At 39.6% G+C, this 20,664-nt stretch overlaps 1 protein-coding gene across 1 annotated transcript in view; it reads left to right on the forward strand.

Annotated features, from left to right (window-relative positions):
• deaf1 (DEAF1 transcription factor) overlaps positions 1 to 20,664 on the forward strand; it is a 61,061-nt gene that overhangs the window by 19,867 nt on the left and 20,530 nt on the right. Inside the window, exons 4-8 of the mRNA XM_020528748.2 lie at positions 4,486 to 4,632; positions 6,641 to 6,780; positions 10,025 to 10,090; positions 12,431 to 12,557; positions 13,927 to 14,055. Coding sequence (XP_020384337.1) covers positions 4,486 to 4,632; positions 6,641 to 6,780; positions 10,025 to 10,090; positions 12,431 to 12,557; positions 13,927 to 14,055 — 609 coding nt within the window. The remainder of the gene's footprint in view (positions 1 to 4,485; positions 4,633 to 6,640; positions 6,781 to 10,024; positions 10,091 to 12,430; positions 12,558 to 13,926; positions 14,056 to 20,664) is intronic.

A 20,664-nucleotide genomic window follows, 5' to 3' on the forward strand; every position in this document is an offset into this window, starting at 1 on the left:
GGTCATTAAATGCTGGCCTAGTTAACAATGTCCACATCTCATGAATGAAGTTTCTTAAAAAAAAACTTGGTTGCGCTTGTATAAAGAACACAGTAAGTTAGCACTGAAAACAACAAATGCTGGAGATCACAGCGGGTCAGTCAGCATCTGTGGAGAGAGAGCAAACTAACATTATGAGTCTAGATGACTCTTCATCACAACTGAAGTGAAGCTTCACTTCAGCTCTGAAGAGTCATCTAGACTCAAAATGTTAGCTTACTGTCTTTCCGTGGATGCTGTCTGACCTGCTGGAATCTCCAGCATTTGCTGTTTTCAGTACAGATTCCAGCACCTGCAGTAATTTGTTCCTACAAGAAGTTAGCATGCAGGTACAGCAAGCGTTAGGATACAAATGTTCTGTTGCTCTTTATTAGAAGGGATTTGGAATACAACAATAAAGAATTCTTGTTGCAGTAGTACAGACTTTGGTGAGATCACACTTTGAATACTGTGCAAGGTTTTGGTCTCCAAATCTAAGAAAGGATGTATTTCTTTTTTGAGATGGTACAGCGTCTACACTCTCTGAAGTTTAAAGAGTGATACTGATCTCAGTAAACAATAAGGTTCTGAAGGGGCTTGATGGATAGAAGCTGGGAGGTTGTTTCCTCTGGCTATAACATGGGAACTGAGATTAACTCGTTGAATTCAGGGGCATGGTTAAGATACTAAATTGCTTTCACCCATCTTTACCAAATTGCCACAGTTATGGTGAAAGAGATCTTTGAGATGCTGGGTAGAGTAAAGAGGTGGTGAGGTTGATCAATCACCAGGACTCCATTCATATGCGTTCCTGGGTTTTGTAGTAATGGCATAGAGTATAAAAACAAAGAAGAATAAAGCTAGAACAAAACATTTTAAAACAGTAATCCAGTAAAGTTAGATCTCATGTTTATGTCAGGAAACAGAGTGAAAAAAATGTTTTGGTTTCTTAATACACCAAAATTCTGTTTTTTTAAAAAAAATTAAAGAATAGTTAGTTTTAAAAGTCTTGACTTTTGACAGGTCTGTCAATGATTCCAGTGAGCTTGTCAATTTATGAACTTTTTGTGCATGTTCATGTTACTTTTATCAATTCCAAAAGGAAGTTTGCTTTTCCAAAGGACAGCTTGCTACTACTGAAGGTGTCCTAGAATTTTATCAAAACCTATACCATATCTTTTTGAAGGGGTATCCTGCAACACTCAAATCCATAGAGCAGAGGTCGAACTCACCACCTAAGGTCCTGAAACGATGAGAACAAAATTCACTCACGGGCATGACCAACTAGGAAAAAGTCACTGCTTCAAGTTGAATGGATAGAAAGCTTGAGGAACTGGTCCTCCAATCACAGATCACTTTTTGCCTCTGCTTGCTGCTGATAGGCTTCCTAGTAAATGGGAGGGGGTGGAGAGCTGCCTTATTGCCCTCCAGGGATTGGAAATAAGGTGGGGGGAATAGATTACTGCAGTGAGTCTTGGCGGAGATTGGAGATTGGAGATTGGAGATTGGAGATTTGAGATTTGCAAGGAGACTGTGGAAGACATGGAAGCCACAAGGGGTCTCTGTGGAGTAAGAGGGCAGGCTGTATTCCGAGCGGGAAACCACAAGGGGCTATGGGGATATGGGGGTGAGGACATGGGGCTGAGATGGAGGCCTCAAGGTGTGTGGAACAGAAAGACAGGCTGCAAAAGTAGAGGAAGAGAGAGGTTGCAAATAGAAAACTTTCAAATCTGTCAACACTGGAAGAATTAGCTAACTGGGAGATATGGAAACTAAAATCAAAGAGGTAGTGAATCACTTGCCATTGAATTTCTATCTTAAAACTGCATATATTCAGAATCTACTTTGGGAAAAATTGCAGTGGATGCTATTGTAATGACTGCTCCATCAATTGATAATTTTAAATCTGACATTCAGTAAAAAGGATAGTAACTCTGTCTGTTTAGAATATATATATTTTTTAATTTGTGAGGGAAATGCATCAGATGTGACCTCACTAATCTGCAGAAGGTTTTGTGATGGAAATTTACAATATACTATTATTATTTTTGCAGTCTCGGATCTTAAAGTGGAGCTAAATTGGCTTTGGTTTACAGTGTTGTGAAATTCTAATCTATTTTGTTTCAAGGAAGGGTCAGGAATTTGTTTGGAATAGTGAGTTAAAGACAGCTTTTCTAAGAAATTTATGTCACTTTATCTAAATGACTGAATAAACTTCCAGTGAAATAATTGTTGACTTGAGTATTTATGACCCACAGAGAAGGAGGGATGGCCAAGGGCCACAGGCACGTTGAATTGAGAAGAAAATATTCATTTGAGCAGAAGGGCAGTTTTTAGTTTGCAGGAGTTTTCAGACCATCAGACTTGGCAAAAGACATCAGCTGTTGTAGTTGTCTCAAAGAAGTCCAAGATATATAAAAGCTATTGAGTTAGTCTGTTTGCATGTCACAGGGAGAAACAATAACAGAGATTATGATTTCTGGTGAATGTGCAGAAAGTTGCCACAACAAAACACTTATGACCTTTCCAGTTCAGTAAGAAATTTTAACATGATGATAGGAATGATATTTTATTGGGGTTTAGTGTCTGTAAAAGATGTTGCTGGGAAAAGAGGTTGAATCTTTCTTTTTGCTGTATATGATAAGATGTTTCCAAATTGTCATATATATATACATATATTTATTTTCTTTTTGTTGGTAGTAGATTTATCATCTCGTGTTACTGACCATCGCGGTAACCAAACTACAAAAATCAAAGAATTGCATTCATCAGGACAATTTGCAAAATACCAATGTAAGGGGACAACCAGTATTTAGGTTGTAAGAGTGGAGTGTGCTGATTGGTTTGCAAGAGGACTCTGCTTGGAAGTTGCATTGCCATGGAGAATGCACCAGTTAATGATGATTGACAGTTAACATGCAAGCTTTGTTTAAATTTTAAAACAGGCTATAAAATGCACAATGCGTGTATGTATTCTTTCTGTCTGTAACAAACAGGGTCCCATGTATTAATATATGTAGCTTTTAGTGCACTCAAATATGTCTCAATGTGAGCTTGGTTGAAAATCTTAAATTTAGTGTCAGCATAATTATGCTGCTGTTTCAACTCAACATTTGTGCCAGGTTTTTGCTGATTCATCTCAGGGCAATGCATTGACCACTCAGTGTCAACCTGCCTTGTTTAATATTTAACTAAAGCTTGGCAGTTAACCGTTGATCACGATTAACTGGTTCATTCTCCATGGTAATTATCACTTAACAACCAATAAGCGCTCGTCTCTCATTTGCTATAAATTGTGGGTTTTCCCTTAAATTGTTATTCTTTATTATAAATTGTACTGATGGGTACAAGGGGGAAAAGCTTTGACAATATGTGCCATTTTGCAGCAACAAGACCTACGGTGTATCAAGCCAGGCTGCACTCTGGAATCTGACTTGTTCAGTAATACTATCAGCTGGAGTAATAACACTGTTTCACTTAATGGCATTTTGTGTAGAAATATGTGTCAATTATTTTGAAAAAATCTCTTGTGCCAATTTAAATACTGTGTTATCTATTAAATCAATGCATTCCTTGTGTTTTACATTTAACGGGATTTATACTTATTGAAGACATTGACTTCTTCTAATTCTGCTTCTTTGTAAGTTCAAATACCCTGACTGTCAATGCAAATACAGAATGTACTATGGGACTGCATCACCTAACATAAGAGTTAATGAGAATAAGAAACTAGTTGCCCAGAACAAAAAGGTAGTCCTCAAGGGGGTTCTTGGGTGTTGGATGGTCATGTTTTTTGCCCTGGTAGCTTGGCTATCCCAACAATTAAACAAAGATCAGACCAGGTCTAATCTGCATACATTGTGATTCCCCCGGTTACCAAAATCAGACATGACATGAGGCAGCTGCCTTTGCAAAATGTGCTTGTGAAAAACACAACCCATTCACATTCCAAAATCTGTGAAAATGGTAGGTGCCTTATTCAGAGGTGGGACATCTGATTTTCAGCCTATTTTCCATTTTCACAGTGACAGAGGGGCTCTCTTTCATTGCGAAAATTCAGGCTGCTGTGTCCAGTGATCTGAGTGAATTCTTGCATTCTTGAGGTCGTTGTGACATTTAAGAGGGAATTATATAAACTGTTAAAATGCTGGCCATATTTTAGAGTGGCTGGCTATGATGTGGAGTTAGAAAAGGCACACCATGATAGGTTAAAGGCATCCTGAGCCAGACTTTCTAGGACTCTATGATCTTGTCAACTTAACTTGTTCTCAGGAATTCAATTCAAGAGCTCGTTGCTTCCTTTTAGAGTTTCATTCGTAATGGTACCATCAGGGTTTGAAATGTTCTCTGAAACTTGCTATTCTCTGATGATGGCATTCATATTTTTATTCGAATAGATGATATTTGGATAATTGAAGAACAGGAGTCCTTATGTTTAATACTATTTCTGGTACTTTTCTTTACCAGGTCCACAGATAGCTTCAACTCCTCTGACACCAGGCCCAGACAAAGAAGGAACAAAATATAATTGGGACCCTTCTGTGTATGAGAATGAGCTTCCAGTCAGATGCCGAAACACCAGTGGAATTTTGTTCAAAAACAAACTAGGTTCAGGTAAGAAAATCCAAGTTTCCTAGGATTTTCTTCAGCTCATGTCCAGGTCTGTTGTAACCTGATTGGCTAAGCACAGCAATCTTTGTCAATCAATGATTTCTGGAGCTACCAGGCAGAAAAGAATCACAGCAATATCATAGAGCAGCAGAAAGAGGCCGTTAGGGTCATTGTGTCTGCACCAGCTCTTCAAATGTGCGTCATTACCTCCTGATGATTTCCTGCCTTTTCCCCATATACTTGTGCATTATTTTTATTCAAATTGTCATCCAGTTGAGACATTCAACTGGGTATTGGATGCTTATCTGAATAGAAATAATGTGTGAAAAATATGGGGGGAGAAAGCAGGAAATTGGCAGGAGGTAATGATGCTTATTTGAAGAGTTGGTGCAGGCAGACTTCCAGGTAGTGCATTCCATACCCTAACTACTCTGTGTGTGAAAAAGTCTTTCCCACATCACAAGAAGGTGGATCGTTGTCTAGCAGTTTACATGTTCCCAGGTTCCAATCCAGAACTCCTGATGACAATGTCTCTGCCAAAGGAAAGCCAAATTATGATATGTTTCACAATTAACTATTTGTACAACATAACCTTGATGTTTTTATATTTGGATCAGTTCATCAGCAGTCCCGTGATCTAAGCATGGTATCTTGTGAATCAGCTTGGTCTGAAGATAGACAGGCTTGTATTGGGCAAACTGGTTTATTTGGGACGAACTGGCTTGGATGGGAAAATCAGCTCTGAAGGAGCACCTCAGGTGGAGGTAGTCTGTTTAGGGATCTGGTTGTTCAGTGATGTCAGGCTTCCAAGAAGGAGCATTGGGTTGGTGAGTAGATTTTGTGACAGCCCAATAAATCTTGACATTTTAGAGCCCCCTGTGCACCATAATGGCTGTTGGTAGATCTATGGATATCAGTGAGCGTCTAGGGCAATCCCTGACTCCAGAAGGGAGCAATGAAGTTGGAACAGGGAGAAGTGGCTCTGTGTTTGGATCCCTGTGTCATTATCTGTGACTGTTTCAGGGAATTATGGACCATATTATCAGAAACAAAAGGCACAAAGGAGGTCATCTGGCTCATTGTTTGTTCTTTAGCTTTTAAAAAGAGCCAGTTCCACTTCCCCTGCTATTTCCCGGATCCCTGCAATTTTTCCTTCATACAATTGCTTAATTTCCATTTGAAAGTTGTTGCTGAATTGGCTTTCACTACTCTTTCAGGCAGTAGATTCATTTGTCATAAATCACTGCATAAAATAAATTTTCATCTTCTGTCTAGCTTTTTTACTAATTATCTTTATATCTGTGCCCTTTGGTTGCAAATCTTCCATCCACTGGAAGGCTTGTCTTAATTTGCCCTATTAAAAAAAGACTCATAATTTTGGATACCACCAACAAAACTCCCTTCAACCTTTCAGCTCTGAGGATTTCAGTTCCAGCTTCTGTAGTTTCTCTATGTAACTACAGTCCTTCATTCGCTGATACATTTGGTTAAATCACCCCTACATCCATCTTAAAATGTAGTGCGCTGAATTGCTGGGCTTAACCAGTGTTTTATAAGGTTTAGTTTAAATAACTTGCTTTTTTAAGATAGAACCTGAAATGTCATGTCCAAGCAAAACATAGCCTTTTCGAAAATCTATCTCTATTTTTACATAATTCTTTCCTGCCTGCCTCTGGTCCCCAGCCGAATGATTCACAGGACCTTTTGTTATGCTAAAAGCAGTTTGTTATCCTAACTGTATCTTGTAGATTAGGGATCGTAATCAAATTTCTTTGTTGGAGACATGATTGGCCATGGGAAATGCAGGGTTACAGGATTAGGGTAGGGGATTGGGTCTGGTGGGATGCTCTTCAGAAGGTTGGTGTGGACTCAATGGGCTGAATGGCCTGCTTCTGTACTGCAGGTATTCTATGATTCTATAAGTATTCATATTGAATTTCTTCTCTTTCAGCCTTTACCTCTAGTAACTGGGAAAGATGTGAGTGACAATGACCTGTGGTTTTATTTCCAGGAGGACGGGGGCGTTGTATTAAACATGGAGAGAATTGGTTCACTCCCACAGAGTTTGAAGGAATGGCTGGACGAGCCAGTAGCAAAGATTGGAAAAGGAGCATACGGTATGCTGGACGACCCCTACAGTGTCTGATACAAGTAAGGATCTTTTATTAATTGCACATGTCAACAGTAATGGTTTGGTAATTGTTTCTGCTTTAAAATATTCTATATGCTTTAATGTTCTATTTGTCTTAGTCAGAAGCTATCAAGAGGTTAGAGCTCAGTGTTATTCCTGCTGTGCTCAATTTGCAAATTATTCAAAAGCAAGGGATTGCAAAACATAGACAACACAAAAATGAGATAAAATAAACAGCTTTTTGATGCTGGCTGCTAATGACATGCAGCTTAAAACTGACAAATGTTTTTACAATATGCATGCTTTCAAAGAATTATAGAAACTTGAGGCATAGATGGAGGCTATGTGACCCACTGTGTCCAAGCTGACTGCTTAAAAGAACTATGATGCTTACTCTGCAAGATCTTCATCCTCCAGTACCTGTCCCATGCCCCTTGAAAATTACTCATTGAATGAGTTTCCACAATAGTTTCAGATGGAATGTTCCAGATCTGACAACTCTTAAAAAAATTATCCCATCTTCCGTTTTAAATGTTTTTTTTTCAATGATATTAAATCCATCAGCTGTGGTCATTAACCAACTCACAACAGGGGCAATAGTTTTTTCCTATCTACTCTATCAAGACCTTCCGTCATCTTGAAAATCTCTCCTCCTTGTTCCTTTGAAGGAGATGACTCCTAATTTTTCAATCCCTCCTCAGTCCGCGTAAACACCTATTCTTTTCCTAGATCTTTTCATCTTTCCTTATGGGAGATTCAGAATGACTGGGAGTTGGCATCAAATTCCCAGTGGTCAATGAAAGCATTGTGAGAAATATTTAAATGATACTTAAACAAATTGGTCCCATAATTTGTCATCAGCAACCACCAAGGAGGGGAGGAAACTGCAGCTACCATGTGGTGACATCTCATCAAATTCAAATTTTAAACCAAACAAAAACCAGAACAACTCCAACTGGCTGGCATTTTGGCAACAGCTTTGGTTTAAATTTTATTCCAAGAATAACGTTAGTCTGAGTGCAATTGCTGTGAGTGGAGTTCAATTACTTAATTAAAAACAGAGTTGGAGACCAAATATTCTTATGCAACTCTACCTTAATAGCCTTCAGGAAACTGCCTGATAATTCAGTTGACTGAAGAATTGTGCAGTGTACAAATGAAATCAACAGGAAAGGAGTGCTTCAGGCTATGGCTACAATCCTGTAATCAGCTGATTTCATCTGAGCAGCAGATGAGCCAATACTGATGGTTTTAGTGTTCCTAAATTGGGGGGAGGTTCAACCAATATTTGTTAACTCTCGTAAGTAATTGTGTAGACAAATGGACAGTCATCTGGTGAGATCAGGATCAGATTTTCCTGTGATGCATCCACTTCCTGTAATTTGTGAACTGTAATCCCTTCCTGCCTATGGTAAACGGGCTATACGAGGGATTAAAACCAATTTGGTATAATTGGCATCCCACCCTGCCATCTACAATTTTAACAGTATGTATTTTATGGCTGATTGAGGCCTCTGTTAGGAAGGCAGGAACTTCAAGTGTCGGTCTCACACCCATTATCTAGCTTATTAGATGACACTTAGCCAGATTGATTCCAGACAGCATTGGAGAAAGAGAAAATTATTTTTTTCATAAATGTTACAAAAGAGAGACATGACGTTGAATCTTTTTGTCTTGCACTTATTAAGCCCCAGTAGCAAGAAACCAAACTTGGAAAGTGAACATCATAATGCAGCATGAGAAGAAGGTACTGATTGGTTGGACCATGGTTGGTATGGAGCAGCAGTAACTATTAATGGTCAGTCTTAGTTAGCTGAAAAAATTTGAGCCAGGCGGGTAGACTCTGATTGATCAGGGAGTTGTCCTGGTGAATCCAGCAGGGATTGGCAGTTTCCATGATTTTTTTTCTCAATGCAAAAGGTGCAATGAATGGAATAATTCCTTTTATCTGTATAGAACAGCGTCCTGTGTGCTCATACATGTAGTTTCTAGTACGTGAAATGCGTCACCCTTATTAACATGACTGACTGGTTCCCAGTGTAATTCTTAGCATGGGATTATTTAGGAAATGTCCAATAGCAGAGTCACATTTAATGTTCAACATTGTGTTCTAAGGTTTACAAGCATGGTAAGTGTTGAGCACAATTGGCATTCTGCCCATTATGAATGTTCAAAAGGATGTATTGTTTGATATAGTCTGCTAATCATTGGTATGTATTGCCTACATACCTGGCATCAAACTGGCCCTGGAACTCTTTTATCATTTAACTTATTTGTTTGATATGTAAAACATTTTTCAGCTTTAAGGCAGCATCCTGTTAGTGGAGAAATTATACCCCTTTTGTTTTCGTAAAGGGGCCATGGCAATTCATATCTAAGTTCAGATAATTCTTGTATAACATTGCCCTGTTTGTGGCCTAATCCTATTCACCATGTTAATGCTTCCGACATAATTTTCTGTACCGTTTCTGGCAGTCACCTCTGCCTGTCCAAGAACCCTGGCAGCTGCTCCACTATTTCCTTTACCCTAGGATGTGGGAGGCAACACACCATTCAAGATGCATGTTTGTACATGTAGATGAGAATGATCCTTTCACTATCTAGTCTCTCTCGCAAAGCATTCTTGGAATACACTCTCCATTTTCAAGCCACTATACTCGCTTGACCCTGCTCATCTTTCATTCTTCATTCTATCAAAGCTGTTCTTCTATGTACCAGTGAAATCCTAGTATATGCTTACAAATCTAATTCCATCCATGACATTGTCTACATTGTTTTTTGTGAAATTTGTGGAAATTTTGGATTCACCCACTCTGAATTCACACTTTCGGGGGACAGTGACTGCGAATCACATTCCATTGTGTAGGTCTTATGAGCTTGGATGAAGTTACACTAACTGCAATTTGTATTCATGTGGTGCCTTTAACATAAAAAAAGCAGGAGCGTTTTCAAACGATGTTTAACACTGAATCAAACATGAAATGTTAGAACATATGACTGGAAGCTTGATCAAAGAGTGTGGCTGTAAGGAGTTTCTTAAAGGAGCAAAGAATCTATGGAATAGAGAGATTGGGGAAGGGAAGGTATTCCACTGAATTCAGCCTGTAATAATTATAAGCAGGAGCTCATTTAATGTAGAAGATTAGATGTTCTGATCTATAATATTTAACATGAATAGAATGATAGCCGGACCCTGATCTCCTCCCAGACCAAGATTATTTATGTTATTATCTGTACTGATATTGCTGTGATTCTGTTTCCTAGGATGGTATTCTAAATCCTCATGCAGCATCATGCACCTGTGCTGCTTGTTGTGATGACATGTCTTTGGTAAGTTACTACATAGGAATGAATGGTAATGACGGTGCTGTTAACGTTTAGAGTTACTGGCAATTCAGTTTCACACTTGTATGATAACAGTCTCCATGGTTCAATATCTCTGAGCTGCTAAGAGAGAGAGAGGACATATATATGTTAATTTTATGTTTCCAGTTATGAAACCATGACACAGTGCAAATCAGAGACAGAAGCTGGAATTTATCTAGCCCGTTAGAGCTGGTAATAGGGGCTGGGAAGCATGGAACTTTTATTTAAAACAGGGCGTCAGGTTGGTCCCTGAAGTATTCCCACCCCTGGACTAACTTTTTGAGCATTGGTAGTGAATGGAATCAGCTGCCACCTGTGGAGGTTGAGCAGGCAAGTAAGTAGGTAAAGCCTTAATTAACAGCAATTTTCATAGAAGACAAGTTTCCTGGCTTTGAATAGTCATTGGAGGTTGCTCGACAGCAGGAAGTTGAAGCTATGAAACAAGTGAGACCTTTTCGTTACTTTCTGGCAATAATTCTCATGTGTCACAATACAGAAGGCATGAGCTGCAGTCACTTCTTAGAGATTCATGAATGCACTCATGAGTATTCTCTGCAATGGCAGTTGTTTATTTCTTACTGAAGGTCCCTGCACTGTGTTACAACCATTCATGCTGTTGGCTCCTATGCAGCACCCTCAAAATAAAGGCAACCAGGAGTCATAATGTAGGCCACATTGAATGTACCTCCTTTCTCAAAATGCATCCATCGTCTGTAGTGATTGTAATGAGGTTGGCCAGGTGCACCTCATAAAGGGCGACTTGATGATGGAATGCTGGCCTCTGTGGAGCTACTTAAATGTTCTCTGCCATAAGTCTTAATGAACCCTGTGCAATAGATGTGCCCAGAAGGGGGCACCTGTACTTTGAGCTCACAGTTAGAGCTCAATGATGCAGTAAAATCCACGCTGAGTTTTTAGACTGTCCTAAGCCTTTGAGCTGCTCTTGAAATAGAAGAGTAATTTGGCAGAGGCCCATTTTTGCCAGAGCCAAAGGCAACCTATAAAGGTAACTAACCACCAAGAATCTGGTTGTGTTGGACTGGTGGACCAGGCACTCTTCTTTACCCCAGTCACCTGGAAACCACCAGCCAGATTCTGCCTCTGTTAGAAGTGTCTTTGTACAAATTGTTAAGAATTGTTTGGCTAAGTTTTAATTGAGAATAGTGCCTATGATCACAAGTGCCATTTGGATGAATATGTTCATTTGATTTTTTTTCTGGGGTTGTGGGTGTTACTGGTAAAACTGAATTTGTTATCTCTACCTAATTGCTGTGGCAGCCTGACCACTTCAGAGGGTTGTAAACATCAAGCACGCACTGTTGCTACAGTCAGGTGTAGGTCAGATCAAGTAGGGACAAGACAAGAGTCATATGTAGGCCGCCCTGTGTAGGGGCAGGGCTAGAGTCACATGGAGGTCAGACCAAGTAAGGAGCTATCTTTCCCATTACATACTTCACACATTGACCTGTTTCTCAAGTCTTCCACTGTAGTCTAAAAGATTGGTGGGAGATGGTTGTCTTTTAAAGAGTTACTTAGTACAGATACAGTGTTAGAGCCTAATCTTGGAATTAATATGCTTTTCTTTCCTTTAAGGGAATTAGGTTGGTGCAGGACCAGTAGGAGAAATTTCTGCTTAGACCCCAGTTCACAGATTTCAAGCACAAAGTTGTCTGATACTATTATCCCAATGTAACCTCCGGGAAGAAATACAGCAGGGTGGGGTGAGATTCTAATTTTACATCAAGTCTGATATAAATTCCCAATGACTTCAAACCAGACTAAAATTGAGTGCGGAATGGGAGTAGCCCCAGTATTCCCCGGATCCCACCGGTATCCAAGTGATAATTTCAAATGTTAGAAGTTACTAGCCATATTATAGTGGGGTGTGCCATTTATCAGGTGGAGTGTCTCATAGTATCGGGGGCATTCCAAATGGTGGTTGAGTTGTTGGGAGGGAGCGAAAAGTTGAGAGTGATAGTCTAATGGTAATCTACCTATGCAACAGGGCACCGTTAGTCAGCCAGTCCTGAGGTGCTGTTGTCAGAGACTTAAATTAGTCTCACCTCCCTTCTGAATAAAGCTATGAGGAGTTTAGTACTTGCAATTTGGAGTGCTTTGTTGGGGTGGTATAAGGGGAACAATGCAGTTTTGAGGGGTTTTACTATTCACATTTGATGTTTTCTGCTGTTGATCTTCAGTGTTTAAAGGTGATGCTGTAAAATGCTATGATAGGAAGAGAAACATGTTGGTGACGCTGGAGAGTGGATGCAGGCTATAATCAGTGTCCTTTGCTTTTGCATACAGACTGGTCCAGTCAGGCTCTTCGTCCCTTACAAGAGACGCAAAAAGGAAAATGAACAAAGTACGACTCCAGTCAAGAAGGAATCTCCCAAGAACATCACTTTACTGCCAGCGACAACTGGAACAACCTGTATGTCATAAGACATAACGAAAGTATATGACTACCATCTTAAATTCAGGGATTGGGGTTTGTGGTGCAGGGGTTGGGAATGAATAGGGAGGGCAAAGGAGTTCTTATAGACTGTAAAATAATTTTCAGTGGAGAGCATAGCATGGGAGAGGCAGTTGGATTGTCAACTTTTATGTAACTATAGCCCAGTCAGGGTGTATAGAGGCTGATATCTACAGCATTCGTTGTCTGTCCAGCAGTTTTCCACTTTGGTGATCGGAAGAGAGTAATCTCAGATTATCTTGAGCTCCAGGGAAATGCAAAATGGAATAATCTGTACAGAATGATGCTACCTTATTGATTTCAGTATTTGTTAAAACTTAATTTGCTTTACTATTTGTTTCCTCTGCTTTCGTTGCCTTCATGTTCAAAGGTGAGTACTCATGATGAAGTGCAGATTTCCTTGTGGTTACCTCCTATCTGACCCTAGGTAGTGCATGTTGTTCAGAAGGAGTCTTATTGTGTTTTTGGGGTGGTTCTTACTTTTGTTCTTGGTCCACTGATGGCTCATTTTTAAAATTGTCATTCTTATGTTCAAGTGTCTCTATGGCCTTACCTGGCTCTGCCTTTGTGATTTCCTGCAGCCGTACAAGCCTCTGAAATCTCTGTGCTCTACCACTTCTGGCCTCCTGAGCACCTCTAATTTTCATCCCTCCATCATTGATTTGCCATGCTATCACCTGCCCGTGTCCTAAGCTCTGGAATTTCCTCCGTAAACATCTCTGTCCCTCTACCTCGCCCTTTTCCCTTTAAGAATCTCTGTAAAACCTATCATTTTGAAAGCTTTTTCTCATTGGTCCCAATATTTTCTTATTGGAGACAGTCCTAAATTTTGTTTATGTTTTCTTTGGTGAGACACTTGGCACATTTTACATTCTACATTTAAAGGTGTAAGTTGTATTGTTGTTGTGTACAGAAGAGAATTTCACCTGCCAGTCACCAAAATAAGTGTAATTTATTGGAATTTTCATTTTCATCCTAGTTGGAACTGACTAACTCAACAATGGCAAACTCCAACTCTGTGTGAATGATAACCTGGTAAAATAGGCTGGTGGAACTCACTGTGTGTGTCCTGTCCGAGAATAGCCTTGCGGGAGAGATAATGAAGGGTGTCAGTGGTTGTGGAAGCATGGCTTAGCTGTTATTGTTGGGATAGGACAGGAGGAAATTATTGATTCATTTCTATATTAACTTTAGAAATCATCAGGTCTACGTCAGCCTGTATTGATTTACTATTTAACACACTTAAGTGAGGGAGTTGGAGACTAAATTCTAACAATTTATTGAGATTGATGAGAGTTCTATACTTAAAAAACTGTTTGTTTTCCAGTTACAGTGACACCAGCTGGGCAAATCACTCCTTCTGGGACTCTGGCATTTGAACGAACATCTGCAGCAGATGCCACTGCTATTATTTCAGACAGTGCCACACAAGGAGATGTCTTCACTAATCCAGCAGGTAAATACAGTTGCCAGTAATGTAATTTAAAAATTTGAGAGAAGGTTGCACAGCTCAAAATGCTGGTTGTTTAAACCAAGCGTTCATCATACTCAGCTTAGTTTTCAGTTCACCCAGCCCAATGGCCAATATTTGCAGATCAGGGTTCAGTTATAGTTTTTTCATTGGGGTGTGGGGATAGCATTTACTGCCCCTGGATTCCTGATCCATGAAGTGTTTTGTTGGGTTTGAAATGATGATCTCAGGATTGCTTGTTTGATACAGTAGACACTAGGATATGGTGCACCATATTTGGTTTTACTATTTCAGTGTAAACATCATTATTAGCCTTTGAGCGAATGTAGTTCTTGTCCACAACTTTGTGTAAATTTCGTTTTCAGTTATTTAAATAATGTCCTCATGCATACAAGCTAACCAAGATTCAAGTCATGTTCTGGATTGTTCATTTACATGACGCAATTGCTCTTACCCCTTTCCTAAGTCTCTGACTTTTCCTTAAGGTTTTTTTCAAGCTAAACCCTGTCTTGCACTGCGTGTGTGTAAAAGCCACTGAGTGTTGTTCTACTGCCTCCCTATTCATTCCTCATTCCTGTCACTATGCCCTGAAAGCTGTGGTTAACACTGAACTCGGGCTTCACATGACGCTTCCAAAGCTTGATATTTGCTATGTGACTTCAGTAGTGAGGGTGAGCTGTCCAATTGACCTTGAAAGATATCATGACTAGAGTATTGTGCAGTATCCATAGAAGAGCTTTCAAGCAATAGTCACTTTATTGTGATCAACAGGAAAGCTAATTGATTTTTTTTTAATCTCTGGTATGTTGGGGCACACATGCCACACCTGGAAGGGATGAGGAATTCTGAGCAATCCAGCAATGGACTTTGGAGGCTTTCTGCTCTGTACAGTTCACTCCTATACTTAACGTGTGTTGTATCACGACACAGATCTGAGAAAGACTCTATACCTTTACGACAGCTAGATGATATGCAATGGTCTGATATAAAATGTCTCCATCTTATTCTCTGCACACTTCATTTGTTTGTATTTGGTCTTTACACACTAGTAGTTGGCAGTTGGTCTATTAGCAGATAGCTAGCTAATCAGTCTGTCAGTCAGCCAGTCAATTGTATAATTAATATAACAATAATCTAAGTAAGCATATAAACTAGACTGTATGCTTTTGTGGTGTTGTAGTATTGTCCCTGCCTCTGAGTCAGGAAGTCTGGGTTCAAGTCCTGCCTGCTCCAGAGGCGTGTAATAACAACTCTGATTGATTTAGAAAATATCTATGACCCAGTCTGAGACTTGTAGTTAGTTGTTCAGTTAGTTGACAATATCCAAGCTTGTACTGATAAGTAGCAAGTAGCATTCATACCACACAAGTGCCACACAATGACCATCTCCAACAAGAAAGAATCTAACTATCGGATTTTACATTCAGTGACATGACCATTGCTGAATTCCTCACTATCAACATCCTGCGGGTTACTATTTACCAGAGTCTGAACTTGTCCAACCATAAAAATACTGTGGCTACACGAACAGATCAGAGGTTGGCAATCATGCAGAGGTAACGCATTTCCCAAATCCCCAAAGCCTATAAGGCACAAGCCAGGAGTGTTATCTGGATGTGTGCAGCTCCAAAAATATTCAAGAAACTTGATTCTATCCGGGACAACGCAGCCTGCTTGGTTGGCACCACATCCACAAATTTTCACTCCCTCCTCCAGTGACACACATCTGCAGTATATATCATCTACAAGATGTATTGCAGAAACACACCAAAACTCCTTCAATGCACCTTTCAAACTCACAACCAATACAATCTAAGAAGACAAGGGCACCACCAGCTGCAAGGTTGTTTCCAAGTCATTCACCATTCTGACTTGCAAATGTGTTGTCATTGCTTCGTTGTTGCTAAGTCAAAATCCTGGAATACCACCGCATAAGCAGCGTTGTGGGTCTATCAACCCCAAAAGGACTGCAGCACTTCAAGAACGCAGTTAACCAGTACTTTTTTGAGGTCAATTAGGGGTGGGCAATAAATGTGGGCTCAGCCAGCGAAGCCCACATCTGCTAAATGTATAAAATAAGTAAATTAAACTTCCAGATATCTTACTCAATATGAACCCAGCTTTTTGTGGTATATATTATGTCAGCTAACATAAAGAAAACCATGAAGCAGGTAGTTACATCATGGTTGCTTTCATGGAAGCAAGGTGATACTAGAAGCTAGTGACAGCAAGTTGGTACTGAAGTGACAGTTACAAAACTTATTTTCCTAACAGTCATTCTTCATCTCTCCGAGCTCAGAGCTGAAGCTACATTTAAACAACTAAGTTTGAAAGATATAGCTGTATTGAAGCAAGAAACAGTTTTTAAAAGTGGGACTGTTTAAGGGCATTTTTGTAAAGGACAGCTCCAATGTATTGCAATCAACCTGAGAACAAAATTCAGCAAAATACAATAAAAAATTTTAAAAACATTTTTGAACATTAAGAAGACCTTACCTGTGCTTACTGTTTGGCTATCTCCATCATTCACAAAGCTCAGAATCATACTGATTAGTGCAGCTGTGTCCAGACAAGATTCCTCCATGGAAGAGCTTAATCTCAAGTTCTCAGACTCTAAACATTTTCCAGGCTTGATGCCAAGAATCTTTCCCAAGAGTCCCAGGAACTGCCAACTTGTAGAATACCTTCCGGTGGACCTCTTTTTCTCAGATTACCCATTGGCCAGGATACATTCTAAAAATTTATGGATTGTATCTTGGAGAATCTGTCAGGTTATCTGTATTATAATACCATTACAGTTCTCAGAAGAACAGCATGAGCATGATACACCTTCATCAGCTCATACAAACAGCGTGGTCTTGTTTTCAATGCAAAAAGTGTAATATTAATACAAGCCAAATTAACTTCTTTGGATCAAAATAATCTTCAAATAGTACAAGACCTGATCCTACCAAAATCGATGATCTACAAAAGGTACCCATATCACAAGACAATGAGGCCATTGCTTCATCAACTTTTTATCTCAATTTATTCTTTGAGATTTCCCCTGTGAAGATACAACATGCATAGGTAGGAAGATTACCAACATATCATTCAATCTCTCAAGTACGCTTTATCATCCAGCAAATGTATTCTTCAATGTTATGCTCCCTCCAAGCTTCCCACATTGAAAGTAGATGCATTCCAGAAAGGTCTCTGAATATGTCTATTATAGGATGGCAAGCCTAGCCAAGACAAGCATTTGGTCTTAACGCCCTTATGACAGCTCAAGAAAACTGCTCCACCATAGAAAGGGAACTCATTTAGTTTTTGAAATACAATAGATCCCCCCGTACCTGTTTGGCAAGTATTTCATTGTGCATACCAATCTCAAACTGTGGGAAATTATGCATTAAAACCTCTCGCATGCGCTTCCACAACAACAATCTGTGAAGATCCAAGGGTGTGATTTGAAATAAAATATGAACTTGGGTCACAGATTCCTGCTTCTCTTAGTAGATTTCTGAATCCAGCTGAGAACAAAGATATTCCATAAACTCTAAATCAAGATATATATATGCATATTAACCATGTACGCACAGACCACATGAGTGCAGAAAAGAAACAAAATATTGATACTTGAATTTATCTATTGGCCTGGCACCAATAAAGACTTCAATAGCTGATCAAGTTGTTTAATATGCATGAACTCCCATTAATCTGAACAATTTAGAGAACCTCTCGTTATATGTGTAATTCCTTCTCAGTTGTGGGGTAAGAATGCAACTGATGTTTTCTGTGTCCAAAGATACAATTGCATTCTGATGACTGATGACTGATGACTGACTATTTCAAGGCACTGTTCTGAGACAAATGCAGAAAGTAGTGTAGTTAGTAATCTATTATGAATGGTAATTAAAGAGATAGTGTGCACACTAAGTGGTACATTTGAATAAGTATCCTCTAGTTTCTGAAGTGAAACAGTTAGCAGCAGCTAGGATTTTGCTGGAGATACCTTTTGGTAAAATGCTCTTAAGGGAGCTGTTGATGGGTAGAAAACAACAGGTTGAGAAGAAAACATTGCATATATCCATAGAATCTTTACAGTGTGGAAATAGGCTCTTCAGCCCAACAAGTCCACACTGACCCTCAGAGCATCCCACCCAAACCCATTCCCCAAACTCACCTAATCCCTGAGCACTATGGATAATTTAGCATGGCCAATCCACCAGCCTGCACATCTTTGGACTGTGGGAGGAAAACGGAGCACCCAGAGGAAACCCACGCAGACACAGAGAATGTGCAAACTCCACACAGGCAGTTGCATTTCCTTAAAACTGGATTGACTGAGGCTGAAGGTGTGAATGTGTTGGTAGATGGGTTGGACAGGTGAGAAGAGGCTTAGGGTGGCTGGGCGAGGGGCTGATGTAGGTTGACAGAGGTGGATGGGGTTGATTGTTCAGTGAAAATGACCTGGTTGGGATGGACCTGATGATTTGGCAGTCTTTTTTACATCCTTCCTTGTAGTTACGTCTCCCTATTTTGTTCACACTTCCTTTCTCATATTCGTGCTAGTTGTAAGATCACAGAGAAAATGGAAAATGTAAGTTTAAAATATTGTTTAAAGTTAAATTTTAAGCATAAAGTAGGAGTTCAAATTTATAAAAGACAAGTTTAAGATTGAATATCTTGACATCAATCGTAGTGCAGGCGGAAGCCACAGATTCATAGAAACAGTGCGAGAATTGTAGGGTTTCCTTACAAGCAACCACCCAGATCCTCACCTGTGACTATTTTGAGTGATGCAGGAAGCTCATCTTTTTTATCCCCGCAGTCTTCCCATATGCTACAGAACAAATGGGAGAGATATGAAAAACAAAAGCCCTTGTTCAATTCACAGGCTGGCACATTCCAATCCCTGTGGAGGACGTAATGACAGTTATGTTGTTACCTCTAATTTAAACAGATTATCTGATCCCTGGGTCTGCACAAGTCCTATTGTTGTCATCTATGTGCTGACATCTTCACACCTGCCGTTTCCTGCAAGTGTGAACTCTCTGAAATTTGAAATGAGTGATCCTATAGTTTGAAGTAAATATTCAATATTAGGAATTCCAGGGAATTGTACAAAACTCATGTTACAGATGATGATAGAGATGTTAACAAAAATTGAGCTCTTTGTTGGACAGTGATTTGTTAATTAGCAATGCTGCAATCAGTGATGATATAAACAGTGATAGTAAATGTTTGATAGTGGTGGGAGGAGTGAATTTTGAAACTAGCAGATTGCTTTGTCCTGGTTGAGACCACATTTATTCAGGTAAGTGGAGAATATTTATTTAATCACATTCCTGACTTGAGCCTTGTAGATGGTGGACAGTCTTTGGGAAGACAGGAGGTGAATTACTCCCTACAGAATTCCCAACCTCTGACCATCTGGATTGGTGATGGCATCTACTACACAGTCAAATGAATCATTGCTCCATGGAGATTGCCCAGAGTAACTGAGGTGAATGATTATTTAAACAAACACCAGCTCCCTTTTCCTATTGGCAATAATGCATTAGAAAGCAAGAAATATTGAGTCATTGCCGTAGGCAAGATTAGAAACTAAAATATGAACAACAAATAGTACAAATAATAATGTTTCTGCCTCGTGTATTTTCCTCTGTTGTATGGAGATAGATTTGTGTGAGGAATATTTTAATAGAACATTTGAATGCAGAATAAATGTATTAATTGTATTAAATTTCTATTTTTAAAGGGGTTACATAGAATTTATAACATGGTACAAGGGAAGCGATGGCCTAGTAGTGTTATTGCTAGACTGTTAGTCCAGCGACCCAAGTAATGTTCTGGGGACCCAGGTTCGAAGACGGTATAATTAAGAGTCTAACGATGACCATGAATCCATTGCCAACTACCAGAAAAACACACCTGGTTCACTAATGTCCTTCAGGGAAGGAAACTGCCATCCTTACCTGGTCTGGTATGTGACTGTAGACCCACAGCAATGTGGTTGATACTTAACTGCCCCCTGGGTAATTAGGGATGGGCATTAAAAGATGGCCTAGCCAGTGACACCCACATCCCATGAATGAATAAATGAACTAGCCATTTGATTCAAGCAATTTGTGTTTGTGTTTAACCTCAACTGGGTAATGGTGCTAATCCCATTCCCTATCTCCTTAAGTGTGCCATCTATTGAACTGATCATTACAAGACAAGGCCTCTTCGGTACGCTATTGATGTCTATATCCCTGGGTCAAAAGGTTCAAGTCTCACCTGCACTGGAGCGGAGTCATAATATGTCCAAACAGGTTGATTGAAGCATTTAAAAAATTATATAAAAATATTTTAATAACTGTAGTGAATTTATTTTAAAGCTTTACATTCTTTGCCCAAGAGACTAACTGCTTCAGTAAGTTGGATCAGCTTCAGTATAATTCCCACTCAGCTGGGGAGAATGGCAGGCAGTGAATAGACCAGCAGGCCTTTCAAGAGTTTATCTATCCTGGACTGTGTCTGAGTGGCTGTGAGATTGCAGTTAATCACCACTTTACCAATAAACAGCAGTACTTTTTCACAAACTGCAGAGTTTAAAGCCTCAAGGAA

The sequence above is a fragment of the Rhincodon typus genome, chromosome 17, assembly GCF_021869965.1.
Source record: "Rhincodon typus isolate 14 chromosome 17, sRhiTyp1.1, whole genome shotgun sequence".
Lineage (NCBI taxonomy): Eukaryota > Metazoa > Chordata > Chondrichthyes > Orectolobiformes > Rhincodontidae > Rhincodon > Rhincodon typus.